The 20330-nt window shown below is 45.5% G+C and overlaps 2 protein-coding genes across 2 annotated transcripts in view; both read right to left on the reverse strand.

The window, feature by feature from the left end:
* Positions 1–2519, reverse strand: part of dyrk1b (dual-specificity tyrosine-(Y)-phosphorylation regulated kinase 1B) — a 58508-nt gene extending 55989 nt beyond the window's left edge. The window contains exon 1 of the mRNA XM_086310224.1: positions 1544–2519. The gene's annotated coding sequence lies outside the window, so the exon portion shown is untranslated. The remainder of the gene's footprint in view (positions 1–1543) is intronic.
* A 1064-nt stretch (positions 2520–3583) lies between these two features.
* fbl (fibrillarin rRNA 2'-O-methyltransferase) lies at positions 3584–12666 on the reverse strand. Its single transcript, XM_086310229.1, has 9 exons — positions 12509–12666; positions 11668–11784; positions 8961–9113; positions 8692–8786; positions 8418–8588; positions 7905–8037; positions 7644–7756; positions 7006–7151; positions 3584–4334 (listed from the first exon to the last, which is right to left on the reverse strand). The coding sequence occupies exons 1-9, from the start codon at positions 12516–12518 to the stop codon at positions 4310–4312; spliced, it is 963 nt and encodes a 320-aa protein (XP_086166355.1). The 5' UTR covers positions 12519–12666; the 3' UTR covers positions 3584–4309.
* Between the last annotated feature and the right edge of the window lie 7664 nt (positions 12667–20330).

The following is a 20330-nucleotide window of genomic DNA, read 5'->3' on the forward strand; positions in this document are numbered from 1 at the left end:
CATCTTTAAACATACTGACTTTACTCTGGGTAGGACAGTGCTTCCCATACACACAGCCACTACATGGTAAGTGCTGATGACCCAGGGAAAAGATATTCAGTGAAACTGAGCTGAATGAATGTGAACGCTTTCCTTTATTTCACTAAAAGTCAGCTTGGATTCTTCTTTTATTTGCCGCCTTGCATCTCATTGTTAATGCAAAATGACGTGACGTTTGAATGAGAACAGGTCAGAGAAGTTTGCAAATCACAGGTCCATCTTCTGTGATGTGCAACTGAAGCACAGACCATCAAACATTCAGCCTAATTCCTGATCACACAGGATAACGAAACGAGACTAACATTTTCTCTTGGAGCCATGGAGCGCACTGTGGCTGCAGCTGCCCAGACGCCAGGTTCAATTCCACAGGAAGCTCACACACTGAGTAAGCACACCTTCACTGAGGCATCAACATGATGTCACAAAGAATGAATGGAAACAATTAAGCAAATTGTCTTTCACCCATTTTATGACCGACCCACCAGCACCCAAAAAACCTACAGAGCGCTAAATTGGGTGTGTATGTAGTGAGGGCATTCTGTGACATTTAAATAGTGATAAATATCTGCCTACTGTTAACCAAGAACAGGAAAGGAGCACGGAAATAGATTAAAAAGGTGTCAAGTTATGACTGTTCCAGATGTGCTTCGGCACCGTCCATTTGTCGTTCTGTTCTTGGCTACGAATAGCTATCTCCAGGCAACTGGATGCCAGTGTGCCTCTATTTGAGGGTAGGGTAGGGTAGGGTAGGGGCTGGGGCTGATGCGGTAGCTAAGCTAGCGGCTATGTTAGCTGCCACAGCAGATGAAATGCTGCAGGTCCACTGAGGACAGCCCGGGGTTGCTGATCGGCTGCTATGTCACCTAAACTCATCCGAGTCCTCGCGGTACAGCAGAATATTCGCACATATGCTAGAGGACAATCAACACGTCTCTAATGCAATCGTGTAATAGCACACTCATTCAGCTCCCATCGCTTTTCCCGTTTTGCTCCGCCGGCATCCCATCCCAGTCTACTGGATGTCGCGCGTTAACGCGAGGCAGGTCACAATATCACAGTATGACACTTGTGTTCGAATTAACCAGTAGTCCCTTAATGACCAGCACAACTATGTCAACTCGCCAGATGGTTACTTGTCAGTCACAGGCTAAAGTGGAGGAGCAGGGGTTGGCAACGCTGCACACTATTAAAAGCCAGAGTAACGACTAGTTATCGTAAGGCACGTCTCAGCCACCGAGACGCATCGCCCCAGCTTAAGCTGTTCAACATCAACCACTGTGCACCAGCAATGGTGACCAACCTGTTTCAGTCGAAGCCTGCCTCTTTGCCTCATCAGCTATCTGAGGCGCCGCGCCGGAGAAGCGGTAACACGAGGCCGGTAACAGGGGCGAAAAGAGGGTAACGTTCTTCTACCAAGCACTGTTACCACTAACCCAGTGTCAGCCTCCACCATAACCAGCAACTCCTCCATAAATAAGACCAACGCCGGCCGGCTAGTTCTTACCTCAGGCGGTGTGTCGAACCAAGTTCCGACTAGCAGCCATGTTCGGAACCCCTATTTCCCTTCGTCCACACGAACCGAGCCCCCTCCCCCAGGTCAGTTGTCCTTCGTTCAAAGCAGAAATCCAAAATAATGTCGAGTTGTCTTATTTGCCAGGAACTGGTTTCCCGTTTCCAGTACAATATGATAGTCTATGTTCTTCGGAGCTCGAGGAGCGGGGCTGTCGATGGGGACTGATTGCCGGCGCAGCACAGCTAGCCGTGCCTAAGGGGTGGTGGGCAGCCCGCCGCTTCAAACACGGACACCTCGAACTCAGTCTTCTTTCTGTTAAGCAAGCTTAATGTACTGGATCGATATTTATTCTCAGGTGCACAACAAAGTCCCTTGCAACCACAGCGTGGGGCAACTGAATAGGCGATCTCGTCCTCTTCTCAATTAATTTAAAGGCAAGATGCTAACATTAGCTAGCTAGCTAGTAGCTAGCATGCTAGCTGTCTTGATTAAAACACTGCCATTGGAATTTGAAGGAAGACAGTCCGCAAAGTGCAGGCTGTTTGATAGTAACGGCCAGCCGACGGACCGAACCTGCAGACGCTATGAGAAAGACCGTATTTTAGCAGACACGGCTAAAGCTAACTCTATGCTGGCCAGCCCCTCTGTGATGTTAATATCGGTCAAAGGAGAGGGGCTGCATTGAGAGCGCACTCCCGACACTAGGCAAGTACGGCCCAGCGCGTTCCAGAGAAATTTCCCACAAAATGGCTGCCAAAACAAACCGCACCGCATACTATCATACAAACTTCCCAAAGTTCAGTCTGTAATGGTGCTAAAGCAATCATTTTAGAGGTCTGCCCGATGCAGACCGTGTAACGCTTCGAAAAGATGATGGTAGCGTTGTCACAAACTAGCACGAGTCACCACTTTAGAGAGCACTTCCTTTCCTCTGCAGGTACCAGTAGTTCGTTTCTCCTGTAACTACACAAAGCGATTAATGTGAGTTTCACTGACAGCACGGGCACAGGCAGCAACGAGCTAAACGGCCAAACACCCGCCGCACACAGCGCTCGTGCTACCTGTCCACACATGAGCTCCGCGTCACACCTGAGAACAGGTGGACACACTCGTGTTCGTCGGGGGGAGGACTGAGCGGTTACAGCGCGAAACCTGAGCTGTGGTCGTTAGTGTTGTACCCCAGCACCTGTGCGCTCCACGGTCACGTCTTTGAGTGACGCGCAAAGTCAGCGTGGAGCTGCACCCACGGACACTTGTTGGTTCAAAGCTGCCTGAATTCTTCAAGAAGGCGCTGGAAACGCTTCAGATTCTGACAGCATGACACACCTGCTGCACAGCTGACCGGTTGAAGTGACACGGTGAGTCATCGTCACACAGCTACAGCGTGGATACGACACGGTAACAATGCTCCAGTAAGCTGTGGCGTTTAAATGATGCTGCGTTGGTACTCAGGGGCTCTTGACACCACACGTATGGAGCCGTGCTGCCATGTTTGCCAGCAGGACTCAGGACTGACGTCCGGTTGGAGCCGGTGCGGATTGCGGTCCGTTTCCCGTTCTCAGCGGCAGGACTGGCCTGCGTGGGCTCCTGCTCCAGCTTTTGACACGTTGAGTAGAGCTGCTGCTCTGCATGCCTTTGTTGTAACAAGTAGATGAGTGACTGTTGCATTTGTATGACCGGTCTCTTACCTGTGGCAGGTATCACAGAACTGCTGCTCACTGCATTGTTTAGTGGGGGGACCAGTTTCTGCAACCCTGTGGGACAGCTGTGCCGTACAATCCAGGGCCCAGCAACCTTCCACGTTCAAAGTCATTAAAGTTACCTTTCTTCTCAGCTTGAACTTCAGCGAGTTGTCTAAATGCATCAGGCTACTGCCACGTGACCGCATGATTAGACCGTTGACCATGTGTACCTAACAGAGTGAGTAATGGCATTTTTAAAACCACCTCAGTGCTGTGAATCTGGACCAAAGAAACCAAGAGAGCAGTCAGATTAATGTTCGTCAGTGTGATGGTGCATTTAGCTAAAGAGTTCAATTATAACCAACCAAAAACATTTATTAAAACAAATATGGCAGCTATGTGGAAAACAGAAAAATACTTAAACTGGTTCAAACAAACAGCTACAAAACAGGAAGTGTGTATAATGGACGCTGTTTGTCACCCGAAGAAGCAAAAACAACATATTCACTTTGAATAAATGGTCCACTGTTAACCATTTAAAGATACCAGCAGTGTGGGTGCAAGTTCAGAATATGGAGCCAGTCACAGACTAAAAGAATCATTAAGAAAATAATCAGGAGCACAGAAGCCAACAAACAGAACAGCAGAGCACACAAGCAACCTCGCTGCAGTCAGACTGATCAGGGTCCTCAGCACAAACAGCTGGGTCCAAAATCCCAGGACAAGGCAGGTTCACAGCACGCAACAGTGTGTGTTACTTTGTAACCTCATCTACTGTATACATGTACATTATAAACAACGGGACCTTTTCACAGCGCAAACAAGGTACTGCACTGATGGACCCAGGTATCACATAATGTTCTCCACCTGATCTGTGAGAACTGGAAGCACCAGAGGAGATGGATGGTTGATTAAAGGACTGGATGAGAAACCCCAGCTGAAGGTCTGCTTCAATGTGCTTGGAGGAAGCTGCAGACCGGTGCCTGAAGCCGAAGAGGAGGGTGACAGACGGCAGACGTGCCAGAAGGAGGTTGCAAATCCATTCTCCTCCTCCGGCCCAGCTTACACGCACACATCATTTCTTCTGTTTTGGTGGAGGTCTGAGAACAAAAAAGAAAATGCACGGTTACCACAGATACACACAGCAGGTACTATGTTTACAGACACATGCAGTGTTTTTGGTGCAGGTCTGTGTCTGACAAATTCAATGAAAATCAATATGGGAGGGGAGGGGGGTCCTTAGTAAGATGGCTGAGGTGTTTAAGTGGTTCATGATCTGGTGACTGTAGTCATGTGGTTCTCATGTTGCCTTCAGCGAGCCTCTGCACTTACAGTAAAAGCCAGAAAAGGTCAGAAACGATTCTTTGAGCAGTTCGGCTGCAGCTTGATCTGGTTCCAAACACAGACACATATCTGTAAATACATTTATGCATCCATGTGGCTCATTACCTGAACTCTGAATGGTAAGTTAGCAAGTTCTTAATGGAAGCAGTGAGAGGTTTTCCTTCCATCTCCTCCAATGAACCTTAAATAAAACTACAGACTGGAGCTGACAGCAGGCTGTTTCTTCAAAGCCACTGTGCTGCTGCCAGCTGGGTTTTGTTTTTAAGGAGTCCACCAGATGGCGCTGCCGCAGCGCAGGAGCTGAGAGCTCTGTCCTCAGGAACCACAGAGGCTGAGGAGCTAAAAAGCCTCGTGTGCAAGTCCTTAGTCTGAGCCCTGATGCAGAGGCAGGAAACTGAACTGATTAACTGAGTTTCAACTGAGCAGAATAAGCTCCGCCTTTCTGATAACAATGGTAATGTTAGGCTGCGTGTTCTTTAAAAACTAAAGCAACATTACATGGTTACTCTGGTAAACAGTTCCAGGTTACTCAGCAACTGTTCCAGTCCAACTATGTTGGATCCACTTCAAAGAAAGCTTTCAGAAAATGTAACCTTTGACCCGGAGGTTCAGCAGCTGCAGCCATGGCTGCCCGACCGACAGGCTGGTCGCCCGCCCGCTGTCATCAACCGGGGTTTTTGTTTTTCCTTTAAGAGGCTGGTATTCAAAGGCAGCCAGCCTCCCCTCATCCACACCAGTTCCCCTACAGGCAGGAGCACCATCAGTGTGGTTCCTCACCCCGCCCTGCAACATCTGGGCGGGGCAGCGGAAACTACCTGCCAATGCTGCCCATCGACATCAGCTCTGCCTTTAACAGTGACCCCAGACATACTGCCTTAACCACACCTGCACGTGGATTAAAATCATCCTCACCGATCGGGCCAAGCTTTACAAACAGTGAAGCTCGGCCCACATCTCTCCTCCACTCACACTTTGTAACGGCTCTACAAACTCGTCCCCCTCTAACTCTTTAATCCGGTTGTTCAGTCTGACGTCACTAACCGTGTCTGGGCCTAAACTCTGCTGCAGGTCCATATATCAAACATCACTGTGGCATTACTGAGAGTTGAAAAACTGTCTAAAGTCTTTCATCTTTAATAAAATGATCAGCGTTCTGCTCTACCAGGTGTAACAATTGAGTTTAACATCCAGGCATCCATGAAAACGGAATTTATGACATTTAACGGAGTTAGAAGTTAGCAGGAAGTTAGCTCGCTAGCTTCTATCTAAATACAATATAGCATGTCCTGACTGCGGGGTTTTGGAAACAAATTAAAACGTACATCTCTGTTATCACTTCCAACATAAATGAAGACAGAAAACTAAACAGCAGTGACGTTTGTAGGGTTACTGAAGTTGGGCTAGCTGGTATATAATGATGTGCTACGTGACCGCTAGCGACACAGCTATGTTAGCATAATATAAACAAGCTAACTTTTTTTCCACTCGATAAAAGTTAACGTGAGTGTTCTCGGTGGTCAGGAACAAATGTAATCACATGGCAGGATGCTGTAAAAGGATCAAACTTCAGCCAGGAGAACAATACGAGGTTAGTCATTCATATACTGCTGCATGGGCTGGGCTGTAGTTACATCCTAAGGTTTTAAAAACTGAGCTTAAATAAATGATTAGCGGTAATAAAAGCCGAGGGAGGTCAACAGGGATCACTGACTGTTTTAGGAGCTTTTTGAGATCAAATAGAAGAAAATACAAAACATTAAACATGTTAACAACACAAAAGCCATATTAAACGCAGACTACTTTAGACCCGGAAGTAGGATTCGTCACGTCATCACTGAACAACCGGATAGAAATAATCATGTCACAGTGGGCATAGCTGGACTCATCTCAGACAAGGTTCACCTGGTGCCCTGAACAGCAAGAAAACAAAAGAGGTCATCATGGGTTTTAGGATGTGCAGAGCAGACTGTGTGGACACGTTCCAGCATTTCCCACAGAGAACATTTGGTGGACTGCCCACAGCACCGCCGCCATGAACAAAGGTCAGGAGCACCTACGCTTCCTGAGAGATCTGAGGGGTTGTAGACGCAGCTGCTGGTGTCTTGCCACTCCTCCCTGCTGTAACGTCAGTGTGTTTTACAAACTCCTTGTCCACAGTAAAAAAAATAAATAAATAAAATCGAAGAGAAATAGCATCTCAGCAGGAGGATGAAAATGGCGAGGGAGCCTTCACATACTTTACCTGGTGCCCTCAGGGCAGCGTGTCAGGTCTGGTAACCCATACAGGGACCCTTCATGTGAACATGCAAAGGAAACACTGGTTTCCAACTTGGTGAGTTGCTAAGCAGCTTCCTGTGACCGTTTCTCCTGATCACCAATGTTAGTGGACGTGAATCTGGGTGCAGAGCCTCATTAAGGGCGCTTTACCTGTAGATGCCCACCACCACAGCGTGGTCTCTCTCATAGGGCTCCAGCGTGAGCTGTTCCTGTGGTTTCATGTTCTCTGCACTCATCTTCTTCACTTCTGAGGCAAACACTGCCTCTGGAGCTGCTGTCGAGTCTATACAGTTAGCCTTAAGGAAGAAGAGCACAGCTGGAATCAGACTCACGAACAACAACAAGTCCTGAACAGGTAGACATTCCTCACCATCACACGAGTATCCTAGCACACGACTAAAACTAGTTTGAGTCCAAATCAAGGATTCAGTCACACATAAGCTGATTTAGCAGCCGTCTACAGTCATTCTGTAGTGAAGCAGGAGACGCCCTTTTATTCTCTTTAGCTTTAGCAACATTTGCTATTAGAAATCACGCCATGTGAGAAACTTACTCATGTTTGTGGGTCAGTAACTCGAGATAACTGACTCGGAAAATGTCTTCATTCGTTTTTTGAGATTGAACAAAGCCTAAGCTAAAACGTGTGAAAATGGTCAGCAGCCACTGGCCGAAGAGGAACCGTGAAAGACCTTTAGAAAGCCTGGAGAACTTCTGCATAAGACAACGTTAAAACCTTCAAAGTTTAGCATTCAGGGAGCCGTTACCTGTTACGGCAGTTATCAGCGTACCTTGATTGAGATAACAAAGTGGCCGCCGTTCTTCAAAAAGTTGTGAGCGTTCAAAGCAACGATCCTCGTCTGGTCAGGCTGGGCAACATCAGCAAAGATCACATCCACCATGCCTGCAGAGGGACAGACGGCACGTGAATGCTCTGCATGTGTTCACCGTGCAGGTTCCTGATGGGACGATGGCCGCCCCTCGCCTTCGTGTCAAGGATTACAAACAAACCTGTTCGTCTTTCACCAGCTCATCTGCATCACACTACTCACCAACAAGCATTCTGTATTTGTGCGGGTGCCGAGCGTCTTCGATGATTGGAATGATGTTGGTGCGTTTTTTCGCCACGTTGAGAAGGTCGCGACCCGACCGGTGGGAAAACTCTACTGCATAGACCAGCCCTTCCTGTCACACAACACACTCATGTCAATGCAAGCTGCTTTTGTTTCCTGTGTTAAATCTACACCACCCTAGAAATCTTGATGATGCAGCCCATTGGCCCACTCATGACTTTATTTCCACCCAATTCTGTCCCCATTTTTAATCCACTGGGAGAGAAACTCCAGTGAGCCGTGTTTGTCTCTTTCATTTTAGGAACATCCCATGACACAGGGATTTCCCACCGTCCGGTTCCCCAGTTTTTGATGGAGGAATGAGGATCGTAGTTTTAATTATTGTGCGTTTGATCCCTTTGCCCCTCCTGTCACGTCCCCTGTGGTCAAACACTACTGCCAGCAGTGGTCTGCCCGTTCGGCAGCTACAAAGAGAAAGTGTGCGGTACTCACGGGTCCAACGATGTCGGAAACGTGGGACACTGTGGTGCCAGAGGCAGCTCCCAGGTACATGACCTTGGCTCCAGGCTTGATGTGGATCTGGTCGACTCCTCCCAAGATGGCCGCAGCCAGCTTGGAGCGGAACGGATTCCAGGCTCTGTATTCAATCTTAGTCTCTCCTTCCTACCAAGACCGAAGCGAACATCGACTCAAAGTGTGGTCACAACAGCAGGAAGAGCACACGTTTTCATATTTAGCATAGCAGCAACAGCTGAACTGGACTCACTTCCACACTGATCCTCTTCTCTCCATACACAGACTCTCCTACCACCATGTTTTTTGTCACCAGGGCATCCTCCTTTCCCCTGCAGATGAACACTCCTGACACACACACACACACACACACACACACACACACACACACACACGAATAAGCTTCCAAATGAAGGCAAATGCTGAAAGGTGAATAAAATGTGACAAACTGTAGCCGAGGCTCAAAACAGTCCAGCCTTCAGTGCAGAAAATGCCTCAGTCCTCTAAAATATGAACAATCACCTTCATGTCTGTGAGGCTCGATCAGGACCTTCTTCCCTCCTCCGAAACCACCTCGGCCACCCCTCCCTCCTCTACCCCCTCTGCCTCTTGGGGTTCCTCTGCCACCACCACGGCCCCGAAATCCTCCACCGTCTGGGGACTGGAAGCCTCCACCTGAAAAACAGCCGCGCACAAGAGAAAGTTCCAGAACCTGGATCAGCAGGTCGCAGAGTGATGCATTTCTGTCCTTCACTGGGACGTTGGCTGGACACCTTTTGCTGATCATTAAATACACAAGTAACTGTTTTGTTTAAAGAACAAACCAGTAGTTAGACTTTTTGGGTCTCGCTCCGTTTTTTCCATCCTCAGGTGTGTGTTTACAACAGCATGACCCTCGGAGGGCGATGTAAAAACATAATGGCCCATCATATGAAAAAGGCTCCCACCCCTGCTTTACACTGAAACAATTCATGCAGAATGACGACAAGCACCAGTCACCTACCACAGAAATAACTGTTTATTAAAGACAGAATCATTGAAAAGGCAAAGCAGCTGCTCACCAACCAAGTCCTTCCACGGCTGCGCTGCTAACGGCTGCGCTGCTAACGGCTGCGCTGCTAACGGCTGCGCTGCTAACAGCAGCAGATGGTCCCAGCTTGGTACACATTACTGCCATGATGGCTTTAACAACGTGCCCAGTGGCCACAGTGAAACGAGTCATGTGGCTCATATTTACGTGGAAACTGATGTTTTCTTCCCAGAATAAGAACAGACGAGCTGCGGTCTGACTGTCAGTTCACTGTTTGTATACTTCGTGGCAACTTTTATCTTGATTTAATCATCCAGGTAGGTAAAACCTAGAAGGTTGATTCTGTTCTTCTGGATGTTTTCAGTGGGAGAAACGTCATCATCATCATCAAGTGTCAGCTGACTGCAGGTCTACAACCTTACAAACAGGACATTTACATAATGACTGAAACCAGCACCACTGAAGGAACAACGGGCTGGAGGTCAGCTCCTCGATCACTGACTAATGGTCATGAGTGCCATTCACAGAGAGTGGGGGGATGGCTGCAATCACATCATTGTAAGACTTAACCTCCAGTGTTTGCTGAAGGTGGGACCTCTTCATCACCATCTGATGGTCTCGTTTTTCTTTTCCACTGTTTGAATCCATGTGAGCTGCACAGCTGTCTGTAAGACTGCGGGGCATCAGTGAGCCAACACACACCTCTGTGGACAAGCGTTGCAACTCGGTGGGCCTTGTATCTGAAATCCACTTTGTGTTTGTTACAAACAGTTATGAATGCTGAGAGTTCAGGAGCTTCTTTTGCCATCGTGTTCGTTTAGTCGAGGACCCCCTCCGAAACGTTTCACTGCTGCTTAAGTCTTTCACTAAGCAAACGTCAGCCTCACAGTTACTGAAATAAAGCCACAGTGCTGTGGGTTAGCAGGCATTATCACCTATAAATGAAGGTGGAACTGCTCTGACGCCGAGACCAGAACTTTAGCTGTAATGTTAACCTTTCAAAGCCGGTCGGAGCGGCACGCTCTGTTTGGCGTAACTATTTTTAAATTCCCGTAGAACTGGAACCACGTAAGCTTGTGCAATCATTTTTGCACATGAAACCGGAGGAGTTGTACTTACATCTCATCCTCGGTCAGTTTCCTTCCACATGTGGCTTTATAGCAACAAAAACATAATATTCCAGAAACACGCTTTGCCGATCCGATCAGCTGTTCGTAACACTTCCCACATTGGAATAGACGTCAGCGTGAACTGTGGCATGTTCGCCATGACCTGCCCGAAACCAGAAGTGACGTCATTTTTGCAGAAAATGTAGTTTTTCTTACCTTCGGGGGCTCATAAGCCTACACTGGTGTTTTTAAAAGTCATGTTTGACTCTGTGCTTTTCTCAATAGTTTCCGGGATCCTCAAACTGCACTGCTGGAAATAGTTTATTTTGATGCACATGCTGGTTTTTATGCAAATTTGCATTTCATTATGTTTTTGTTTTTCCTGCAGTGTATAAAAATTGGTGTATTTCAAAAATAAAACTATGAAGACCATCAAAATAAATTTCCTGTGGTTGGAAACTATTTTGTACAACTTTTTTTGTATTTGCAGTTTTGAGGGATAAGCCTCTTAAATTTCTCTGAATAGAAGTATATGTAAAAAAACAAATGATTTTTTTTTGTAGTTTATTGCACTTTTTTGCAATTTATGCAGTTACTATGGACTCGATGCCTACGTATCATTAAAATGTGGGCTATAACGGTTGTATTGATATATAACAACTTGAAATGCTCCCAAAAAATGGCGCTATATAAATGCAATACATTATTATCATTATTATTATTACTATTACAGCATGTGTAAATATAAAGATAAGCCCTGGCGGGCTTGGTTCTTAAAGGTCTTAAAGGGTTAAGAAAGAGTGGAGCGCTCAATGCGTGGTTAAAACGCGGTGGTTGAAGATTGCTCGGTAACTGGAGAAACAAATACAAAGCAACACTTCATCTGCTGTTTGTGATCAAGTGGAGCACAGAGTGTTGTGTGAGCTGCTTGAACTCTGAGACTGTCACTATTTGAACTTAACAGCCTATAATATTATATTATTAGCAGATACCTGAATAAAAATACTTTTAATTGCTTCAAGTCGTCATCCTGGCATTTGAGGATCACATCCACGATGTGATGATACGAACGGCACGTTTCCAGTCTCACCTCTTCCTCCCCGGAATCCTCCCCGGAATCCTCCTCGTCCTCCGCGGTCACCAAACCCTCCTCTGCCTCCACCTCTTCCTCCACCTCTTCCTCCTCTGTCCATGCGAGGACTGAAACCTGAAACCATGAATCGTTATTATATGTGTAAACAGACACATCTAGCAACCAGTGCGTGGCTGCTTACGCCAGTGCCGCCATCTTGGATCGTTAACCCGGGTCGCTCCACATTTAAACACCGACTCCGACCACTCGGGGGACCCAGCACAACACGCACACAACGCGGCTGTTCAAACACACTCGGAAACACGCTTAATAAAAGTAACGGGGCTGAGACTCGACTCACCGCCTCCTGTGTGGGCTTTGAACGACAGGCGTGCTCGCGGCGTGCTCCGCGTGGCCGTGATGTTTGGACACTCTCACGGAACCGCAAACACACAGACCGGGCTAACGTTAGCGCGAGCTACGTCTCGTGGAGCAGAAAACAGCTGTAAACGGCTGGAACGGGTTTCAGCCGGCGTGACCCGACTTTGGCTTTTCCTCGCGGAATAAAACCGTAACTCTGGTTGTAACGGAGCTCGCTGTGTGGGCCCCACGGAGTCCCAGACACGTGCGAGGAGACACAGCGCGTGTTCAACTCAGAGCACTTATTCCGCCAGCGCGGACACACCAACGGCTCACCGTGAACAAACCACGCGCTCAGACAGCCAAGTCTGCGGTAGTTTTCACAATAACGTGGCCGTGTAGGCCGTCCACGCAGTGTACCTGACTGCACAGACTCACCGAATACACGATCAGACATCAGCCCGCGTTAGCGAGCGTAAGCACGTGTGTCTTACTGTACCTGGCCTCATCGTTTCTGGCGTAAACTACTGAAATAGACGCAGCCCGCGGAGTTGAATCGCTTCTCTCCTGTGTTGATCCTCAGTGAACAGACACGGCGTGATCACGTCCCACGTGCAACTGTGCGACCCAGAGCAAACTTTCTTCTTCTATCTAATCTATTGTTGCTTAGCAAGCAAAACGGCGCATTAGCGCCACCAACTGGACACAGACGGAGACCTTGTTTTCAAACAGAGGACAGCTGCTGTCAGCTGCCGGATGTTGTGCCGAGACAACCTTCCTGTCAGAAGGTAGAAGCTGGAATCCGTCTGTGATTGCTGATTGATATCTGCATCTAAACGATAACGGTCAGGCTTAATGTTCACATCTCACATGGTTTGAAAGAGGCACTTATCTGCACAATCTCATGCACACATATGCACACATATGCACACCTGCATACACCAAGTTACTTTTTGCACAACCCACTGTCGTTGTTGCACTTTTGCGATGTCTGTATTATTCGGTTCTGCCTGGCGTTGCACTCTCTTTGCTTTGGTTTGTTGTAATCCTGTTTGATTGTCTGTAGCAGCGTGGTCTCAGAGGAACGTTGCTCCTTTCACTGTGTACTGTACCACTGCACATGGTTGCAATGACAATAAAGCCACTTGACTTGAGAACCACCGATGTCCACTGTGAGCAGCCATCTTTGACGCCATCTGTCTGCCATACAAAGCCGTTTCAGATTCCTTCCCAGACGCTTAACAGACGCTGACCCTCACATCTTGTGTCAGGTGATCTCAATGGGTCGCATAAGGTCTCACAATAACTTCACCCAAAACCTCTGCTAATAAGGACCCCACGCCCTTTTTCACACCTCGGTACATGTGATAAGGCGGATGATCAATATAGTTGGTCCTCTTAAGGCTCTGCACCCTCTGCTTTTAGAAGTGAAGAAGCTCGATGAGAGGTGAAACGTCTTCAAGGAACTTAAAGAAGTCCAGTTGTTTTTTTCCAAGCCCCATAGACGAGACAACTATTAAATGACCACTTCAAACTGACAAGAAAGTCTTTGTACTGATGTTAGCTAAATGATCAGAACACACAGACCAAGCACATCACTACTGCTCAGAGGAGCAGAGTGTAACTGTTTTTGAAAGGAAATCAGATTCATTTCTATTGAGCAGAAATGTTGGAAATCACAGTGAATAATTGCTGAGTCATTTGTTATTCTGATATAGGCTCAGAGCATCAGGTGAATCCCCCACTCCTCTTTTCACTCCCACTGCTGCATGTCATCAACATCTTCGTTCCTCTTTTCTTCACCATTATCTGAACGATGGCTGAATCAGAATCTTTATTGTCATTGTGCTTTAAGAACAACCGAAACTGTATGCAAACCTGCTCTAAGTGAAAAGAGCACGCTGTTAAGAGAAGAAAAGAAGAATATATGGTAAATGGCCTGTATTTGTATAGCGCTTTTACTCGTCCCTAAGGACCCCAAAGCGCTTTACATATCCATCCACACACACATTCACACACTGGTGATGGCAGCTACATTGTAGCCACAGCCACCCTGGGGCGCACTGACAGAGGCGAGGCTGCCGGACACTGGCGCCACCAGGCCCTCTGACCACCACCAGCAGGCAACGGGTGAAGTGTCTCGCCCAAGGACACAACGACCGAGACTGTCAGAGCCGGGGCTCGAACCGGCAACCTTCCGATTACAAGGCGAACTCCCAACTCTTGAGCCACGATCGCCCCATGTATAATAAATAACAATACAACAATAAAAAGAAATGAAACAAATAAAAAAAATATATTACATAGTATATCCAAGACTGTATATAAGAGTGAACAATGGAAAATACGTTGACACAGTGATTTTTCACAGGCTGCCCTTTCATGACCCTGGTTTCTCCTTGTTACTCTTACAAAGTGCTGCTCAGAGTGGAGCTCTGAGTGAAGGCACCTTGATTAAACTATAAAAAAGATATAAATAAAACTGAACAAGTCAAACTTTAGGCCCATTTTCAACAACAGTGAGTTCCAGTGTCACATTAATGCAAGTTTAAAATATTAAATGAACAAACTCATTGGATATAGGTTTACAGTTTTTACACACACAAAAACGGATGAATTAACACAATTAATCAATTATCAATTTTATGTAAATCTGTGTTGCTGCTGAGGCGGAGACCATCCAGAGATGCTGGCAGCATTGATGTAAATGAAAAACAAACACAAGGTGAAATTAGCTATCATTAGCGTTTAGGTGTACATAGAAGTGCGATCAGTGCAAAAAACACGACTTAACACTTAATTTGAATTTTGAATTTATTTATTTTAAAGGGACAGTGCAGTTTAACATAGTTCAAGTACAAAACATGAAACTGATGTAACGCACATACGTTTATAGCTAATTTTCAACAATTGTCCCTTGTTGGGCTTCAATCAAAATAGATACATTTTACAATAAAACATACATTTTCATAAAACCAACTTACATCATAAATACAATTAATAGACAATAAATTAAAATTAAAACCATCAGTCAAAATGACTACATCTCTGATTTCCCTTTAACCAAACTTTAACCTTCATGTAAAGGATCTGATGTCTGTAATCAATCTGATTTCGGTTGGACGTGTGCTCCTCGGTCAGTCAGGCCTGTATGGAAAAAGCTGACTGACCGGATGTAGATCTGCGATATATCTTGCGGTTGCCGTTCACCTTGCTCCTGGTAATACGATTACTATCTTGTCTCTGGATGTATCTATTGAGACACTCTGGGGCCATCCTATTTATACATTTAACGACTAATTTAAGAAAACACAGATGATTAAAACTCTTAAAACTAAGTAGATTATATTTCTTTAAAATGTCCACACTCCAGTCCAGCAGGCGGCGGTAATGCGCATCTAAGCTGGTTGACCAACCGCCATTAAACTGAAAAGAAGAAGAAGGTTACAGTCTCATGGCCATCAGTCGCAGCCCGCGCACTGTTTAGCAGCTCTCAGTGTTTATGGTTTTTACTGTCACAGGGACATTAAACTATATTTTGATAGGTTGGAGGAGCGCCTACTGCGCTGCTTATCTAAATATCCCAATTCTTTTATCATTTTTGGTGGAGACTTTAATACAGTGTTTAACAGGCATTTGGACCGATGGCCTTCAGACTCTTAACTCATTCATAAGACTGTTGGCACAAAGATTCAACTCAGTCGATTCTTGGAGGGATTCTCATTCATCTCAAATAGCTTACACGTGGTGTAGTAAGACTCAAACCAGGCACTCGCGTATCGATTATTGGCTTATCTCAAAAGGTTTAGAGAAAATTTAAACGGATATTTATCCTACTCCACTCTCAGACCATAAAATGGTTAGCTTATCAATCCCATCCTCCCTCATCACTAAAACCTCATAATGGAAGCTAAATAGAACCATTCTTCAGCATAAAGAAGTGATTTGTGAAGTTCAGAGATTCATTAAACTTTATTGGAGTAAAGCTCTCACAGATAGCACATTTTGTAGCAAGGTTCAAGGCTCTTTATTTGTCACATGCATAGTTATACAAGTATAACACACAGTGAAATGTAGCCTGACACGCTCCTCGACATGTGCAAAAATTGGGGGGGGGGGGGGGGGGGGGGGGTGTAGAGGAAGAACATTATACATATATATATATATATATATATATATATATACACTGGGTGAATGTGCAGTAGTAGCAGCAAGCAGGTGAATTCTGTACATTAATATGAATAGACATCTGACTATTTTACAGGATAGACAATATAAACATATTTAAAATTAAAGGGATTGAAATGTACATTGTGCCTTGGTTTAGTGTCTGGAAGAGTCCTGTCTCAGTCAGTTATAGATGATGTGAGAGGGCGGGTGTGTGTGTTTAGGGCACGGATGGCTTGGGGATAGAAGCTCCTCTTGAGTCTCTCTGTCCTTGCCCGGATGATGAGGAACCTTCTACCAGATTGCAGAAGTTGGAACAGTTTGTTGCCAGGATGGGACGGGTCCTTCAGTATCTGCGCTGCTCTAGTCCGGCATCTCCTGGTGTAGGTGTCCTGAAGCGGGGGGAGAGCAATCCTGCAGCAGCGTTCTGCTGTACGGATCACTCTCTGGAGAGCTTTTTGGTCCTTCACACAGCTGTTCCCGAACCACGATGTCATGTTCTGTGTGAGGATGCTCTCCACAGCGCCTGTATAGAAAATCCTGAGGACCTTTGGAGAGACCCTGAACTTCCTCAGTTGTCGTAGGTGGTACAGGCGCTGCCTAGCCTTTTTGGTCTGGACCTGAATGTGGGCAGCCCATGTCAGGTCTGAGGAGATGTGGACACCAAGATACTTGAAGGACTGCACCCTCTCCACTGGAGCTCCATTGATGATAATGGGCTTGTAGTCTCTGTGCTGACCCCTTCTGAAGTCCACCACCAGCTCCTTGGTCTTGCTGACGTTCAGCTGGAGGTGAACGATGCCAGATTCTTCACTTCATCCATGTAGGCCGCCTCATCGTTGTTGGAGATGGCACCCAGCACCACTGTGTCGTCAGCAAACTTCACAATGGTGTTGGAGCCGTGGGTGGCCACACAGTCTGAAGTGTAGAGGGAGTAGAGCAGTGGCGAGAGGACACATCCCTGAGGTGCTCCTGTGTTGATGGTGATGCTGTTGGAGAAGCACCTGCCCACCCTCACCACCTGAGTTCTGCCAGTGAGGAAGTCCAACACCCATGCACACAGACGGCTGTTAAGTCCCAGATCCCTGAGCTTTGTGAACAGTCTGCAGGGCACTATTGTGTTAAACGCTGAACTGTAATCAACAAACAGCATTCGCACATAGTTACCCTGTTTCTTGTCCACGTGGCTGAGGGTGGTGTGTAGGACGTGGGCGATGGCATCCTCTGTGGATCTGTTGGATTGGTAGGCGAACTGGAGCAGATCTGTGGTGTCTGGGATGGAGGAGGAGATGATGTTCTTCAGCGGCCTCTCAAACACCTTCATTACTACCGAGGTCAGTGGGAACTTTTGAAATATAAAATTGGAAAACTCTTTAGAAAATACAGCAGTGATTTGGCAAAAAAAGAAGATCTGATGAGACACAGGTGATACAAACGATCACATGCCTGACTTCCAAACCAATAGACACCCTCAGTGAATCTGATAAGATAGAACTGGTTGACCTGCAGCACAGGTTGGATGAGATTTACAAACGTAAAGCTGACGGAGCATTTATTCAGAAAATGGTTCGAAGAAGGAGAGCAGAATTCAGCCTATTTTTTCAGACTTGAAAAGCATCAATCTTTTTTGTTTTTTTTTGCCTGTCCCATTTGGTTCTTTAGCCATCAGAATTGTTGTCTGAAGACCAACAAGGAGACCCAATGGATTTACTTTGCCAAATGGATCATCGTGGCATTGCCGTATTGGTCCATTTGATCGACCTTTGTTTTTATTATTTATTATATTTTATTTGCAGATGTTACAGACGGGACAGACATGAGTGAGAGATAGGAAAGGGAGAAAGAAAGAGGAAGGAAAGGAAAAACAGAAGGGGAGAGGGACAGTGAGAAAGGGGGGGAGAAAAAAAAATCTCCTGGATCACCTGTTGAGAGAAGAAGAGAAAACAAGCAAAAAAAACAGAGCAACATACTAAACACAACACCATCGCATTAATCTAGCTAAGTGTAAACAGCAGTAAATACTAAATATTGAATGTTGTTGTGCAGCACGCAGGACAGACAGCGCACAATGTGCTTTGAAGTAGCAGCCAAGAAAGGTGTAATTTAAGTCTACGAGCAGTGAACACCCGTGTGCACACCTGTGTGGATCAGCGCGCTTGTATTCAAATGGTTTCCACATGTAATGGTCTGCAAGAGGATGTAGCGAGCCATAGCCCCGCCCCCCAGGGCATGAAGCAGGCATGGAGGAGATCCAGGCCCCAGACATCCAGAGGCCCCAGAGTGCGAGAGCCCAAGGAGGACCACCGGAGGGGCATCAATCTAACACCAACTCCATCCTACAACTAAATATTAATGGGACAATTTCTAATGATAAGGATACCATAGCAAAATATTGTTCAAACTTTTATTGCAAACTTTATTCTTCTAGTTATTGCCCTGAAGCTTGTCTGACTTTTTTAAATTCTTTAGACAAAATCACTCAGCTGAATGAGGAGGAAAGTCAGCTTTGCGACAGATCAATTTCTTTGATCGAGGTTGCAGATGCTATAAAACATCTAAAGATGAACAGATCCTCTGGAACTGACGGCCTTACTGCCGAGCTTTACAAACAGTTCGCTGACAGTTTAGCCCCGTTTCTTTTAGACGTTTTTAAGGAAAGTATGGATAGAGGTGCACTCCCTAGACAACTGGCGACCAATCTCTTTACTGAATAATGATTATAAGATATTGGCTAATAGAATAAAACACGTATTAGGTAAAGTTATTGATGAGAGTCAATCTGGATGCATGCAGAATTGTCATATCTCAAACAACATAAGATTCATTCTAGACATAATAGATTACCCAGAACTTGTACAGGATGAGTCTTATTCTTTTTTTTAGATTTCTACGAGGCGTTCGACTCCTTAGAGCATGAGTTTATTTTTACAGCTTTAAATAAATTTGGGTTCGGTCAGTCCTTCTGTAATGCCGCTCGGACACTGTACTGTAACAGCTCCATAGAGCTTGCCACTGGTACTTCCCCGAGAGTCTCTCTAAAGCGTGGAGTGAGGCAGGGTTGCCTCCTGTCCGTATATTTATTCCTTCTTTCTGTGCGACTCTGTAATTCGCACATTAAACTCAGTTCTTTAAAAGGCCTGGTCATTGCTAACAGAGAAATACTCATAAGTCAGCTGGCAGACGATACAGCTCTCTTCCTCAGAGACGCCTCGCAAGTTTCAGTGGCCATTAACAATATAGCCATTCTCTAAAGCCTCCGGACTTTCACTCAACCTGCATAAATGTGAACTTTTACCAGTTAAAAGTTGTTTAGCAACTTCAATTCATGGAATACCTGTAAGAAACTCTGTAAGATACCTTGGAATTCAAATAATAAAAAATGAGCTCCACAAACTTCATTCCTATTATAGATAAATCCCAAAAAATCACAGTGAGACCTGTCGTTGAAGGGAAGAGTTCTGCTGTCGGAGGCTGAAGGTATCTCCCGTCTAACCTGCTGCTCAGTCACTACATGTTGATAATACAACCTGTAAGTCAATTAACAAGTTATTATAAAGAATTTTTTATGGAAAAATAAAACTCACTGCTTGCGTTAATCAGTAGCTTTAAATTCATATGATAAAGGAGGCATACATTTTATTGATTGTGGTGCTCTTAACAATGCTTTTAAAATAAAGAGGATTAAAAAGTATTTAAAGAATCCCACTTCTATCTGGAACTTTATCTCACATCATGTGTTCTCTAATGTAGGCGCCTTAACTTCCTGCTGCTCTGCAGTTATAGTATTCCACAAATACCACTGAAACTTTCTCACTTTCATCAACAGATTCTTTTGGCATGGGCGCTGATTTACAAACACAATTTCTCTCCACAAAACGGTTTTATTTGGAATAACTGCAATATTATTTATAAAAATAAAACTCTTTTTTTAAATAACTGGCTTAATAATCTTGATTAGTCAGTTAAATAGAGAAGATGGACTCTTATATAATTACTCTGAGTTCCTCAGGAGATACAATGTACCAGTAATGTACATGTACATGTAAATTCTGGAAGGACCTCCACAAGTTTATTACTGTTCTCCCTAATTTTCAGTTATACTACAAGGACTTTATCTTTGGCTGTTATCATTTTAAACACAAGGACAGTGATGC

This window comes from Aulonocara sp. 'chitande type north' Nkhata Bay, linkage group LG11 (genome assembly GCF_057382095.1).
Source record: "Aulonocara sp. 'chitande type north' Nkhata Bay isolate Kocher_YH1m ecotype deep benthic linkage group LG11, A_spYH_male_GT1.1, whole genome shotgun sequence".
Taxonomy (NCBI): domain Eukaryota; kingdom Metazoa; phylum Chordata; class Actinopteri; order Cichliformes; family Cichlidae; genus Aulonocara; species Aulonocara sp. 'chitande type north' Nkhata Bay.

Excerpts from the sequence above, each read along its gene's own strand:
- fbl (XM_086310229.1), bottom strand. Across the intron at positions 9,114-11,667 it reads AGGATTCCGGGGAGGAAGAG|GTGGAGGCTTCCAGTCCCCA; the intron begins GTGAGACTGGAA and ends GCTGTTTTTCAG. Across the intron at positions 8,038-8,417 it reads TTTCCGACATCGTTGGACCC|GAAGGGCTGGTCTATGCAGT; the intron begins GTGAGTACCGCA and ends GTTGTGTGACAG.